The sequence below is a fragment of the Nicotiana tomentosiformis genome, chromosome 7, assembly GCF_000390325.3.
Source record: "Nicotiana tomentosiformis chromosome 7, ASM39032v3, whole genome shotgun sequence".
NCBI classification, from domain to species: Eukaryota; Viridiplantae; Streptophyta; class Magnoliopsida; order Solanales; family Solanaceae; genus Nicotiana; species Nicotiana tomentosiformis.
This window is the reverse complement of record NC_090818.1, coordinates 108849638-108864906: the sequence shown is the minus strand read 5'-3', so window position 1 is coordinate 108864906 and position 15269 is coordinate 108849638. Positions and strand designations below refer to the sequence as shown.

The window sequence follows — 15269 nt, the reverse complement described above, 5'->3', positions numbered from 1 at the left end:
ACCTTCAAAATTTAGTGATTGACAATTTCAATTTGGACACCAATTGTGCAACATGAAAAAAAAAACTTTATAGTAAAACGATTGAAATCCATTGATGAATTGCATTAAAAATATATACAACATGAAAGGATAAAAAATAGAGGACATCAGAGGAAGAAAAATTGGGAAAATAACAGAGAATGAGAGACATAGAGTGACAGAGAGAGAGAGCGCGCAGGTGAGAGAGAGAGAGACGGAGAGAGAGAGAGAGAGAGAGAGCGCAGGAGGGAGAGAGAATAATGACGAGAAATAATTGATTCCTTATTCAATTCCTAATACAAAGGGATACTCATTTAATTCCTAAAATGTATATAATTGGTAAATTATATATGCCTATATAATTAAATTGAAACTTGAGTAGGGAGGGTAATAAAGTTTCAAATATTATATAATAAGGGAAAAATCCCTTTGAAAATTCCCAAATAAGAATAACTTAAAGTTGTACCAAAATCTATAATAAATTTTGCGAAGACGACGTTCTACTAGATCCGGTCCATTTCTGCACTTGCTAAAGAAAGTGAAACTGTGTTTATCTCTCTTTGAACCTCTTCTTTAAAACTAGTTACTTATTTTTTATATTATAGAGAGGATCAGATCCTGAAAACTTCTGTAAATAGCTCACCTGTTTAACTTCCCTAATTTTGACAGATTATATTTGCACTCATTAATATCTAATTGAACTACTGTCAATTTAGATCATAGTGATTTCCACACTTCTTCAAATGTTAAAATAAGAAATACGTACAGTTTCACCAAGTAAATAGTTGGGCAGTGTAAAGATTATTGTGACAATTATCCTTCATTTATTAAAACGAGGGATAGTCGAGGTTGAAGGGTCAATGGTACCGCGTTCTTTAGAGATAAAAGTTTATTTGAGGGGACCAATATGATCGATGCATTAGTTTTTTCTTAAGAACTGATTTTCGTACCATTTACTTTGGGAGTCAGGCAGGAGCGGAAGGGTTCGACCGAACATAATAGATTTGATCCAAATTTTGTATTTGTGTTAAGAACATAATAGATTTGATCCGAACATGATGTTTGGGCCAGTTTACGCACACCCGACTATTATGTCCGATACTTGCTATCTTCCACTAGCATGAAAGCTTATAGATCAAAAGAAATTACCTAACATTTTTTGTCTCTTTTAAGACTTTGAACCTGCTCTTGATCCATATTTTTCACCTATTTCATACATCTTTTAATAACATCCTTGAATACTAAAAGCATCTTTATATGTAATTTCCAAGTGATTTGCTGAAGTAGTACTCTAGTTTACTCCAGCTTTTTTTTAAAATTATAATAAGCCATCACCAAAGGCATTACGCTATTGGTGTTGGGTTAGGCTCGACCCTACTATGTCTATTCAAATGAAACAAAAAATTACAGAAGAGGAGGGGGACATGGACCTAAATAATCAATCTCCAAAAAAAAGTTTGGAAGAGGGAGCCTATACAATTCTTCCTTTGCTAACTATGTACTCAACTTACAAAGAAATTATATTTATCTATCTTCTTCTAATACTCTAAAGTTGTCACTTATCTAGTTGAAACTAAAGTGTCCTTTCACCTTTTCCAGAAGATGTAAAGAATAATAGAAGGTGTTGGGTATTGAATTCGAATACTGGGTCGCTCTATGTGGGCTGACCCAACCTATTTCGGGAGAGATAGAATTTGAGAATAAAATAACTTATTTGAGAAGTTAGTATACATTTGGGTGTAGTTGAGAGCAATTTTCCTATATCAGTTAATTCCTTTTTCTTAAAAAATCTTATTTTGGTCTTCTTCTTCGGACGGGTAAGAACGAACAACAAAAATGAATTACTCTCCCTTTCTCATTAATCTTCGTCTTCCTTAACAGAGAAGATTTCTCTTCTTCCTTTTGCAAAACACACGTAAAGAAAAGCATTTAGATTGTGGAACTAAACTTTATTTTCCAAGAGAATCAAAGTTGGACTTAGGGGCAATTATTCTGGATTGTGATTTTATTTTGCTGCGTAACAAGTACATGATTCTATTCCCGTTCTTACTTTATTTTTAATTAACAATGGCATCAGAGAATATTGCTGCCTAGTCGTGTTAATTATATTTTGAAATCGGCATAGAAATAATGTTAAGAGAAGTACGTATGTTAATTATACTATACTCTAACTTCTATTTGTTCGTTGCCGCATATAATTTCTAGGTTTAAGAATTATATGTATTATTGTGAAGTATTAAATTATACGTGTGGTTCCGTAAGAAATAGTACTATCTTTTGTGTTTCAGAAGTCCCCACAATTGCAATCTCGTATATTTTTCAAGATATCATGAGAGACTCAAAAAAAAAATAAAATGCTTTGCATGCGACTTAAAAGACAGAGGCACACATGATATTTTCTTAATTTATGCCCCTAATTTTCTGTTAGAGTTTGTCTTAAACTTGGTACAAATTCTTAAACTGTAAAAGAATTTGTTATAGATCGAAAATAGTAGGCTTTGCCATTTGAAACTGTTTATAGTTTTGGGTGAATCGGTAATTTTTTTTTCTCACTGAAATCTTGTGTGAGAATGATAGACTACAATGTGTATTGTGGCCTTCAGGTTTTCAAAAGAGGAAATTTTTCCTTTGTGGTTAAGATTTCTAAGACAAAAGTTTTCTGATTGTATTTTCAAAGTATGCAAACTGAGTATTCCCTTTTATCATTGATTCTTTGAACCACGTGGTATGATATATAGTTTAAGACTTTAAGTATATCATTTAATTACAGAATGTATGTAATGTTGTGAAAATTACGTTGAAATAATGATAGACTTCTCTGGTGCAGTTTGGTTAATTAGGAGATATTGCATAATATGTTACCAGAAAAGTTTCATATGTTAGGACCATCATTTTTCTTGGATTTGGTCTAATTTCAACTCACTCTTTTATAATGTTTGAAAATTAGTTTAGTTCTAATCCCTCAATTGATATCCTTCTACAAGTAATTGTGATATATATATATTCTCACATTTAATAGTTGTAGACATTCTTATCGTTTCCTTGGTCCTATTTCAAACATGGTCGAATATGGATAAGTTCGAATTATTCCAAGTGGGAGTTCTCGAAGTCGAGGAAGGGGACAATGTAGAAGGATACGTCACCGCAGGACTTATTTATGTAATGATTCAGATTCAGAGCATGAAGTCATCAGGAATGTCCTAAGAGCGAGGCAAAATGACTTAAGGGATCAAATGACTGAACGAACGGAAGGAGAAAAGAAATTTAGGGAGTTTAAGAAATTTAAAATGGGCCATGATGCTTCCATTCCTGAACATGTACACCTTTTTCAGTTAAAAAGAGATGAATTGTCTAATTACATAGTGTGACGACCCGATAGGTCGTTTTGAGTTCTAACCCCTATTTCATGTTTCGAGACCTCTATTAGCTCCATTTAGTGCTCCTCAATTTGCGTGCGCAGTCTGTGTCTTTTCCGAAAAAGATTTTATGTGAAATTTGAAGAAAACATGATTTTTAGCTTTAAAAATAACTTGAGTTGACTACGATCAATATTTTGTGTAAACGCACCCGGATCGGTATTTTAACGATTCCGGTGAGTCCGTATCATAATTTTGGACTTGGGCATATGCCTGAAATTGAATTCGGAAGTCCCTAACTTGATTTGTTGAAAATTAGTAATTTGAAGATTTAAAGATTTTCTAGGTTTGACCGTAGGTTGACTTTATGGCTACCGGGTTCGGATTTTAGTTCCGGAACTTGGTATATGTTCATTTTGCTATTTAAAACTTGTCTGCAAAATTTGGCGTAAAACGGAGTTGGTTTGATAGAATTCGAACGCTCGGTTGTGAATTTGGAAGTTCTTGAGTTTCTTTAAAAAATTTCATGCATTTTGATATCCAATTCGTATTTCTAGGTATTATTTTGGTGTTTTGATCATGGACTGACACTCATCACGAACGCGAAGGTGATGGAGGATAAGCCTTCGCGAACGCGAAGTGTTCACCGCAAACGCGTAGGCCAAATGGCCAGCCTCCTTCACGAACGCGTCAGGTGTTTCGCGAACGCGACGAACACCCGATGCCCAGTTTTAAAAACTTCTAAAAATCGAGATTCTTCTCATTTTTTACCATTTTAAAATTTGAGCTCGGTCTAGAGGCGATTGTGAAGAGAGTTTTCATCCCAACTTCATAGGTTAATAGATTTTAACTTGTTTCCTTATATTTCCATAAATACCCATTGATTTTCAACCTTTAATCTATGCTTTTTCATGGTAGAAATTAGAAATTTTGAGAAATTGAGATTTAGACCTCAAATTAAAGCCGGATTTCGAAACTAATCACATAACCGGGCTCGAAAGTGAATGGGTAATTAGGTTTTGGTCCAAATCTCGGGTTTTGACCAAGCGCCCCCCGGGTTGACTTTTGTGAACTTTTTCCAAAATCATTAAAGATTGGATCTTTTTCACTCGTGAGTAGTTTCTAAAGCCTTTTTTGAATTATTTGAACTATAATTGGTTAGATTTGATTGGTTTGGAGGCTAATTCTAGAGAAAAAGCCGCGATTGAGCATTGATTTGGTTGCGGAGTGAGGTTAGTGTCGTGGTTAACCTTGACTTGATGGATTATGACTTGTTGGTCTATTTGCTACGTGTTTTATTTATGGGGACAACGTATATGTGAGGTGACGAGTATCTATGCGTTGTCATTGGGTTAAAGCATGCGGGTGAAAATTATTTTTTTGTATTATATTATTTCGTTAAGTATGTTTTCCATGCTTGGGTTAGACTATTACTTCTTTTAGTTATTCATTTCATATTTATTATTTATTTGATGTTGAATATTTTGAAAGTTGAGTCTGGTATCATGGAACCATAATTAAAGTGAAATTATTTCCCGCATTGGTTTTATTGTTCGGATTTGTATTGTTGCTTGGTGAGGAAGAGAGAAAAGCACGAAGGGTGTTGCCGTGCCTTAATGACATTCATTATCATATATTGAGAGATTTGAGAGTAAACGCGCGAAGGGTGATGCTGTGCCGGTGAGTAAAAGCACAAAGAGTGATGCCGTGCCATTTCATTTATGATCTTACATGGTGAGGATGAGAGTAAAAGCACGAAGGGTAATGCCGTGCCATCTTCATTTCATTGCCTTATTTGATTTCTGATTTTGGTGATTTGCTTGGTTATATTGTTGCTTATTTCGGAAGATATTATTTTTCGACTTCGTACTTTCCATTTTTATGATATTTTCCCTTTCGCATGTCCCCTCCCAATTAATATTTTACCGTTTTATTTGTTATTTTACTGCTTTATATATAATTATACAGGGTTTTTACGTAGGTGTCTTGTCATAGCCTCGTCACTACCTCGTCGAGGTTAGGCTCGACACTTACGGAGTACATTGGGTCGGTTGTACTCATAATACACTTCTGCACTTCTTGTGTAGATACTGGTATTGGTCCCAGCGGTGCTTAGAGGTGCGTCTGCCCGGATCACATATACTTCGGAGACTTGATGTAGAGCTGCTGGCGTTTACAGACCTTGAAGTCCTCTTCCATTTCCTATCTTTACTGTTTATCTCATTCGAATAATTGTATTTATTTCAAACTATGCTTGTAGGCTTCTAGTTGCTCATATACTCGTGACTCCGAATTTCTGGGAGTAGTTAGCATCGCATTGCTTTTATTCGCTATGTTAAATTTGGAGTTTATTTCTCGTTTAATGTAATTATTTTGAATTAATTGTTAAAAATTGGTTAGTTTCTTTATTAACGTCAGCTTGCCTAGCAAGTGGATGTTAGGCGCCATCACGGTCCCGAGGTTAGGAATTCCGGGTCGTGACAAGTTGGTATCAGAGCACTAGGTTGCTTAGGTCTCACGAGTCATGAGCAAGCTTAGTAGAGTCTGGAGGATCGGTACAGAGACGTCTGTAATTATCTTCTAGAGGCTAAGGAGTTTTAGGAAAATTTCACTTCTTTTTTGCCATATCGTGCAATTTTATTCTATCATTGATGTTTGAATCATTCCATTCTTGTTCTCTCGTAAACGGTGAGAACACACACAACATCTATAACCATCCAGGAGCTGGAGCTCCCTGTTGCAGCCACAACCAAGGGTAGAGGTCGGGGACGAGGTCGAGGCAGAGCTCAGCCTAGAGCTCATGCAGCAACACCCACTGTGGAGCCTCAAATTGATCATGAGGAGGAGATCCCAGCTCAGACTGACCAGTCGGACACGCTCAGAGTCCGAAAGGGATTTATAGCTACTCTCGTGCTTCAGAATGCTCTAGTCTGTTTAGTGGGCCTTATGGAGAGTGTGTCCAGGCCGGTGCATTTCTGGCGGCACCAGCTGTCTCTCAGGCTAGGGGAGGAGCACAGACTCCTGCTACTCACACTTCGGAGCAGATGGCTCCTATATGTCAGACTCTAGCAGTCCAGCCGGTTGGGGTAGTTCAGCCTGTTGTTGCTACACAGATCGGGGAGAGGCTCGCGATGTCCTCTGAGGGATTAATGAGGTTGGATAAGTTCATAAAGCTCTTCCCTATTCACTTCAGTGGTGCACCTTCTGAGGGCCCATAGGATTATTTGGACCGTTGCTACATGGTGCTGAGCAACATGGGTATTGTTGAGTCCAATGGAGTAGACTTTGCAGTGTTTCAGATTACCGGTTCAGCCAAGAGATGATGGTAGGATCATGTGCGGAGCAGACCGGCTGGTTCATCGCCATACACTTGGGCTCAGTTTTCGCAACTGTTTCTGGAGAAGTTTATTCATTTAACTTTAAGAGAGGAGTATCGCAGGCAGTTTGAGCGCCTCCAACAGAGTAGAATGATTATTACCCAGTATGAGACCCGATTTGTGGACCTAGCTCACCAAGCAGAGTAGAATGATTATTACCCAGTTTGCTTCATATCTGGTTTTTCCTTGTGATTCTTTGAGTGCTCCTATGTATGTGTCCATGCTTGTGGGAGATTCTATTGTTGTAGATCATGTTTATTGCTCGTGTGTGATTTCAATCGGGAGTCTTAAGACTAGTGTAGATCTCTTACTTCTTGATATGGTGGACTTTGATGTTATCTTGGGCATGGATTGGCTGTCCCCTTATCATGCTATATGGACTGTTAAGCCAAGACGATGACCTTAGTCATGCCAGGGTTGCCTCGATTAGAGTGGAGATGGGCTCCTGGCCATTCTACTAGTAGGGTTATTTCTTATGTGAAGTCTCTCCATATGGTCGAGAAGGGATGTCTAGCATATTTGGCCTTTATTCGTGATCCTAGTATGAAGGTTCCTTCCATGGATTCAGTACCAGTTGTGAGTGAGTTTCCAGAGGTGTTTTCTATAGATTTACCAGGGATGCCACCCGACAAAGATATCGACTTCTATATTGACTTGGCTCTGGGCACTCATCCCATTTCTATTCCACCATACCGTATGGCCCCCGCTGAATTTAAGGAGCTGAAGGAGCAGTTGCAGGATTTGCTTGATAAAGGATTCATTAGACCTAGTGTCTCGCCCTGGGGTGCACCAGTATTGTTCGTGAAGAAGAAGGAAGGTACGATGATGATGTATATTGATTATTGGTAGTTTAACAAAGTCACTATCAAGAACAAGTATCCGTTGCCGAGGATTAATGATTTATTTGATCAGCTTCAGGGTACCAAAGTATTTTCGAAGATTGATTTGAGATCTGGCTACCATCAGTTGAAAATTAGGGCATCAGATGTCCCTAAAATAACTTTTCGGACTTGGTATGGGCATTATGAGCTCCTAGGGATGTCATTTGGCTTGACAAATACCCCATCAACATTTATGGACCGAGGATAAGGGGGGATAAGACTTCACGAACGTGAAGTGTTCACCGCGAATGCGTAGGCCAAATGGCCAGTCTCCTTCGTAAACGCGTCAGGTGTTTTGTGAACGCGAAGAACACCTGACGCCCAGTTTTAAAAACTTCTAAAAATGAGGATTCTTCTCATTTTTCAAGTGTGAGCTCGGCCTAGAGGCGATTTTGAAGAGAGTTTTCTTCCCAACTTCATAGGTTAGTAGATTTTAACTTGTTTTATTACATTTCCATAAACAACCATTGATTTTTATACTTTAATCTATGCTTTTTCATGGTAGAAATTAGGGATTTAGGTGTAAATTGGGAATTTTGAGAAATTGAGATTTAGACCTCAAATTAAGATCGAATTTCGAAACTAATCACATAACCGAGCTCGAGGGTGAATGGGTAATTGAGTTTTGGTCAGAATCTCGAGTTTTGACCAAGCGCACCCGTGGTTGACTTATGTTGACTTTTTCTGTCACGACCCAAAACCCGTATTAGGCCACGATGGCACCTAACATTGCTGTTAGGGAAGCCCACAAGTGAACCTACAACTTATTTATCCCTTTTTAACTTTTAAAAACAAAAGTTTCCTTTTTAAAAGAACGAAATAAGTAAGATCTCATGCAACTGTACATACTCTTTTCTCAAAAAATACATCAACCATAGTAACTTTAATGATAAGTGCAACAGTACATAAATGCTAGAAGCTCCCAAAACCTGGTATCACAAGTGCATGAGCAATCTACAGAATATACAAAACTAATACAACTATTGTCTAAAAGGTAATAGACAGAAATAATAAACAAGGTAGAGTGAGACTCCGGTGCTATAGATCGAAGCAAGGCAAGCAACTCACAACTAAGTCTCCGTAGAAGTGAGACTACACGCCCGTGTGACCATTGGTAGTACATGTCTCAGTACCTGCACATTCAGTGCAGAAGTGTAGCGTGAGTACTAAAAATAATGCGTACCCAGTAAGTATCTATTCTAACCTCGAAGAAGTAGTGATGAGGGGTTGCCTTGAGACTTATTAGTGGTCAAACAGTAATAGAAATACATAAAGTTGACATGGTGAATGTACAACAAGTAGCAACGAAACAAATAAAAGTAATTACAGTAATTCCACGCATGAGTCTATATCAAATCACTAAACATGTCATAACTGGCCTTGAAGGCGCTAACTCAGCTGTTACCAAACCAAATCCAGTCTCAAGTATTAAGCACGAAGCTGCCGAGGCGAACGATCCAATCCCATAGGAATAGTGGTACTCAGTACTGCCGAGGCAAACAACCTGATCCCATAAGAATAGTGTTACCATACTGCCGAGGCGAACGACCCAATCCCATTAGAGTAATTTAATTCACTGCCGAGGCGAACGGCCCGATCCCATAAGAGTAGAGAAACTTACCTCACTCGCGGAAGTACATCTGAGTCGAGAAGACACAGATCCATAGTTCATCAAATATTTCCCAATTTTCCCAAAGTAAGAGGCTAAATCAATATCTTTATTCTAATTCTCAATCTCAATAATAATCAAGGAAATCAATACACAAGATAGATACAAATAACACAATTAAGGCATGGTGTGAGTCTAAGTCTACCCAGACAAAACATGAATATAGCTACATACGGACTCTCGTCACCTCGTGCATACGTATCTCCCCACAACAAGTAGCACATAACAATTAATACACCTAAGGGGATAAATTCCCTCTTAAAAGGTTAGGCAAGAGATTTACCTCGCTTCCAACTCCTAAATCCGGCTCTTTAACCTCACTAGAAATCCTCAAACGACGCTAAGAACTCCGAAACTAATCAAAAATCGCATAACTTATAAATATATGCTCAAATGTTCATAATTTAGATATTAAACTAATTTCCCAACCCAATCCGGAAAGTCCATAAAAATCACCCCGGGCCCACGTGCCCGGATTCCGAAAATATTTGAAGATAAATATTACCCATGACCTCACGAACTCATATATATAATTTATTCCCAATTCTATAATAAATTTTGTGGTCAAATTCCATTTTTACCAAACCCTAGCTTTCCAACCAAATCCCACAATTTTCACTAATTTTTATGTTAAAATCTACCCATAATCCATGCAATTAACTGAAAAATGGGTAGAATTCACTTACCTTGTGATGCTTGATGAAAATCCTCTCAAAAGAGCTCTCAAAACTGTCCTACCCAAGTGAAAATGAAAGAAAACGAGCCAAATCCCGTATAAAAAAAAATCAAATTTGTCCAGGTCTGCTCTTCTTCGCGATCGCGAAAAAAGCCTCGTGATTGTGAAGGCCATCTCCTCCTAGCTGCCCAGTTACTCATCGAGTTCGCGTCATCGTGGTCGTGTTTGCGATGCTCAACTGCCCCAATCACTCGCGTTCGCGTTCAACCACTCGCGTTCGCGAAGGCCTCCTTCCTTATAGCTATCCCCCCTCCCAGCATTCTTCGCGTTCACGAAGGAGGACCAGGTCCTTCTCCGCTTTTGCGATAGCCTCCTTGCATTCGCAAAGAGGAAAATGTAGGGGCCCTTCAACATATTTCTTCGCAATCGTGGGACAACGACAGCGATTGCGAAACACACCAGTACACCAACATTTTCAATCAAGTTCAAACATGCTCCGGGTGGTCCGAAACACACCCGAGTCCCCCGGGACCCCGTCCAAATGCACCGACAAGTCCATAAACATATTGCGGACTTACTCGAAGCCTAGTAACACATAAAGCAACGCCAAAATCAAGAATAGTGCCCCAAAACCACATTAATCAACTTCTAGGCTTCAAACTCATTTCATCCAACTTCGAACGTGTCGAAACATACTTAGACAACTCAGAATTATGCCAAATTTTACGCACAAGTCATAAATCAGAATATAAACCTATTCCAAGGTTAGGAAACCCAAACGGACACCAATATCACCAAATTCCACTTCAAGTAAATCTTAGGAAATTCTAAAACCTTCAAAATGCCACTTTTAACAATAAGTGCTAAAATGTCCGGGCCCACCCGAAACTCAATCCGAACATACACCCAAGTACAAAATTATCATACGAACCTATTGGAACCTTCAAATCTCGATTCTGAGGTCGTTTACTAAAAGTGTTGACACAAGTCAAACTTGGCCACGTTAGGCCACTAATATGGAACTAAGTGTTCCGATTTCAACCCGAAACCCTCCAAACCCAAACCAAACATCCCTGCAAGTCATAAAATAGTAAAGGCACATATGGAACCTCTTAAACCGGTCGGGTCATTACATTATCCACCTCTTAAAAAAAATTTCATCCTCGAACGGGTCTAGAATCATACCTGGAGTGCTGAATAAGTGTGGATATCTGCTCCGCATGTCCTCCTTGACCTCCCAATTCGCCTCCTCAACTGGTTGACCCCTTCACTGGACCTTTACCGCAGAAATCTTCTTGGACCTCAACTGGCGAACCTGCCTGTAAACAATGGCAACTGGCTCTTCCTCATAACCCAAACTCTCATGTAGCTGAATCGTGTTGTAATATAACACATACGACCTGTCGGCATGGTACTTCTGGAGCATAGAAACATGGAAGATCGGATGAACTCCCGATAGATTGGGAGGCAAAGCAACCTCATAAGAAACCTCCCTAGCTCGCCTCAATAACTTAAATGGGCCAATAAACCTCGGACTCAGCTTGCCCTTCTTTTCAAACCTTATGATACCCTTCATCGGCGAGACTTTCAAGAGAACCTTCTCGTCCACCATAAATGATAAATCTCGTTCCTTCTGATCCGCGTAACTCTTCTGTCTGAACTGTGCTGTGCGAAGTCGCTCCTGAATAATCTTTACCTTCTCCAAGGCATCCTTCACTAAATCCATACCATATAACCTAGCCTCGCCGGGATTAAACAATCTGATGGGCGAACGATATCGTCGACCATATAAAGCCTCAAATGGAGCCATCTCGATGCTGAACTTATACTGTTGTTATAAGCAAACTCAGCCAAGGGCAAGAATCTATCCCACTGCCCTCCGAAGTCTAAAACACATACTCTGAGCATATCCTCCAGAATCTGAACTATCCTCTCCAATAGCCCATCGGTCTGTAGATGAAATGTCATGCTGAGCTCTACTCGGGTACCCAACTCACTCTGTATTGCTCTCCAAAAATGTGAAGTAAACTGAGGGCCTCTATCTAAAATGATGGAAACAGGCACACCATGAAACCGAATAATCTCCTGAATGTAAATCTGGGCCAACCTCTCTGAAGAGTAAGTAGTCACCATAGAAATAAAGTGTGCCAACTTGGTCAGCCTGTCGACAATGACCCAAACGACATCAAACTTCCTCAACGTCCGCAATAACTCAACTACGAAGTCCATAGTGATGCGCTCCCACTTCCACTCTGGTATAACCATTTGCCGGAGTAGGCCACCTGGCCTCTGGTGCTCATTCTTAACCTGCCGGCAATTTTGACAACTCGCTACATACTCAACTATGTCCTTCTTCATCCGCCGCCACCAATAATGCTGCCTCAGGTCGCGATACATCTTTTTGGCATCTAGATGAATAGAATACCGAGAATTGTGTGCCTCCTCTAGAATCTTCTCCATAAACATGAGGAACACATAGGCAACCCTGGAGTCAATAACACCATCCTCACAAATAGTAACCTTCTTGGAATCACCCTGTAGTACCGTCTCTCTAAGAACCAACAAGTGCGGATCATCGTATTGACAAGCCTTGATCCGCTCAAATAATGAAGACTGAGCCACGCCATATGCAAGAACTCGACTTGGACTCTAAGATATCCAACATCACAAGTCTGTTAGCTAAGGACTGAATGTCCAAAGACAATGGTCTCTCCTCTGCCGAATTGAATGCCAAACTACCCATACTCTCGGCCTTTCTGCTCAAGGCATCCGCTATCACATTCACTTTGCCCGGATGGTAAAGGATGGTAATATCGTAGTCCTTCAGTAACTCAAGCCACTTGTGCTGCATCAAATTAAGGTCCCTCTGCTTAAACAATTGCTGCAAGCTGTGATGATTGGTGTAAACCTCAGTGGACACCCTATATAGATAATGTCTCCAGATCTTGAGAGCATGAACTATCGCGGCCAAATCCAAATCATGTACAAGGTAATTCTTCTCATAGGGCTTCACCTGACGTGAAGCATATGCAATAACTCGCCCCTCCTGCATCGATACACAACCCAAGCTAATGCGCGAAGCATCGCAATACACGATATACATCCCTGAACCGGAGGGCAACACTAACACCGGTGTTGTAGTCAAAGCGGTATTGAGCTTTTGGAAGCTCGCCTCACAATCATCGGACCATATGAATGGATCACCCTTCTGGGTCAATCTAGTCAAATGTGCTGCAATAGACGAGAAGCCCTCTACGAACCAACGATAATAACCTGCTAACCCGACGAAACTCCTGATCTTGATCGTTGAGGTAGGACGAGGCCAACTCTGGACTGCCTCGATCTTCTTGGGATCCACCTTATTACCCTCACCTGATAAAACATGCCCCAAGAAAGCTGCGGAATCCAACCAGAACTCTCACTTGGAGAATTTAGCATATAGCTTCTGTTCCCGCAAGGTCTGAAGAACTAACCTCAAATGCTGCTCGTGCTCCCCCATACTACGCGAGTAGATCAATATATCATCAATGAAGACAATGACAAAGGATTCGAGATACGGCTTGAACACCCGATTCATCAAATCCATAAAAGCCAATGGGGCGATAGTCAAGCCGAAGGACATCACTAAAAACTCATAGTGCCATACCTTGCCCGGAAAGCCGTCTTCAGAACGTCCAAAACACGAATCTTCAGTTGATGATACCTAGATCTCAAGTCGATCTTAGAGAACACCCTGGCACCCTGCATCTGGTCAAACAAGTCATCAATATGTGTCAACGGGTACTTATTATTGATGGTGACTTTGTTCAACCGGCAATAATCAATGCACATCCGCATACTCCCATCCTTCGTCTTCACAAATAACACCGGTATGCCCCCCAGGTGACATACTGGGTCTGATGAACCCCTTCTCAAGCAAATCTTGGTGCTGCTCCTTTAACTCCCTCAGCTCCTTTGGAGCTATGCGATAAGGCAAAGTAGAAATAGGCTGGGTGCCTGGCACCAAATCAGTGCTGAAATTGATATCCCGATCCAGTAACATACCTAGTAGATCAGCAGGAAATACATCGAAAATCTCTTGTACCACCGGCACTGAATCTAACATGGGAGTCTTTATAGTAGTATCCCGAACAAAGTCCAAATAGGCCAAACAACCCTTCTCGACCAAATGTCGAGCCGTCAAGAAAGAAATAACCGGCTGGAGGTACCAGCAGATGAACCCCTCCACTCTAATATGGGAAACTTAAGCATCGCCAAGGTAACAGTCTTGGCATAGCAATCAAGAATGGCATGGTACAGAGACAACCAATCCATGGCCCATGATAACCTTTAAATCAAACATATCGAGCAATAGAAGATCCGCTCTGGTCTCATAACTACAGAAAATTACCACATAGGACAGGAGACCCGATCCACAACAATAGAATCAGCCACTGGCGTGGACACATATACGGGAATGCCCTAGGACTCGTGAGATACATATAGATAAAGAGCTAATAGAGAATAAACATAGGAATAAGTAGACCTTAGATCAAATAATGCTGAGGAATCCCTACGACAGACAGAAATAGTATCTGTGATCACTGCATCGGAGGCGACTGCCTCTGGCCTGACATGGAAATCATAGAATCTAGCGGGAGTGCCACCTAGATGACCTCCACCTCTAGGGAAACCCCTACCTACCTGCCCTCCACCTTTGGATGGCCGGGCGGGTGGTGTGGTAGTTGGTGCGGTAATCATGGGTCAATGGTCCTGCTGCTCGGCCTTGCCCTAAAGTCTAGGACAAAACCTCTTCACTGGGCCAAACTCCCCGCACTCAAAACAACCCCTTAGAGCATGGGACTGCTGACTTGAAGTCTGACTTTGATGGCCTGGATACCCACTGGAGGAACCTTGAATAGCTGGAGGACGGTAAGTACTCTCTGGGATAGCACTGAAGTAGGGCCATGCTGGAGCACTCTGAGCAGGCGGTAGTGCTGACTGCATGGGCCTGCTAGGCTGGCCCCTTATGAACTGACCTCTTCCCCTAGGTGGGGCGCCACTAAATCTACCAAACTATCGGGGCCTCTTGTCCCTCGGTGCAAACTCTCCACTGCGGTTGTGGATGCGCTCGATCCTCCAAGCTATATCCACAACCTGATGAAAGAGAGTCCCCATCTCTGCCTCACAGGCCATATTAACTTGAATCTCAGGGTGCAGACCTGCAATGAACCTACGCACCCTCTCTACATCTGTGGGGAGTATAATAGCTGTATAGAGAGACAAATCAGTGAATCTCGCCTCATTGTCAGT

The 15269-nt window shown here is 40.7% G+C and overlaps 1 protein-coding gene across 1 annotated transcript; it reads right to left on the bottom strand.

Moving 5' to 3' along the window:
• Positions 1–11244: 11244 nt before the first annotated feature.
• On the bottom strand, positions 11245–14963 carry LOC138896179 (uncharacterized). Its single transcript, XM_070180965.1, has 9 exons — positions 14767–14963; positions 14503–14586; positions 14186–14304; positions 13807–14075; positions 13624–13718; positions 12763–12898; positions 11877–12626; positions 11674–11805; positions 11245–11346 (listed from the first exon to the last, which is right to left on the bottom strand). The coding sequence occupies exons 1-9, from the start codon at positions 14961–14963 to the stop codon at positions 11245–11247; spliced, it is 1884 nt and encodes a 627-aa protein (XP_070037066.1).
• Between the last annotated feature and the right edge of the window lie 306 nt (positions 14964–15269).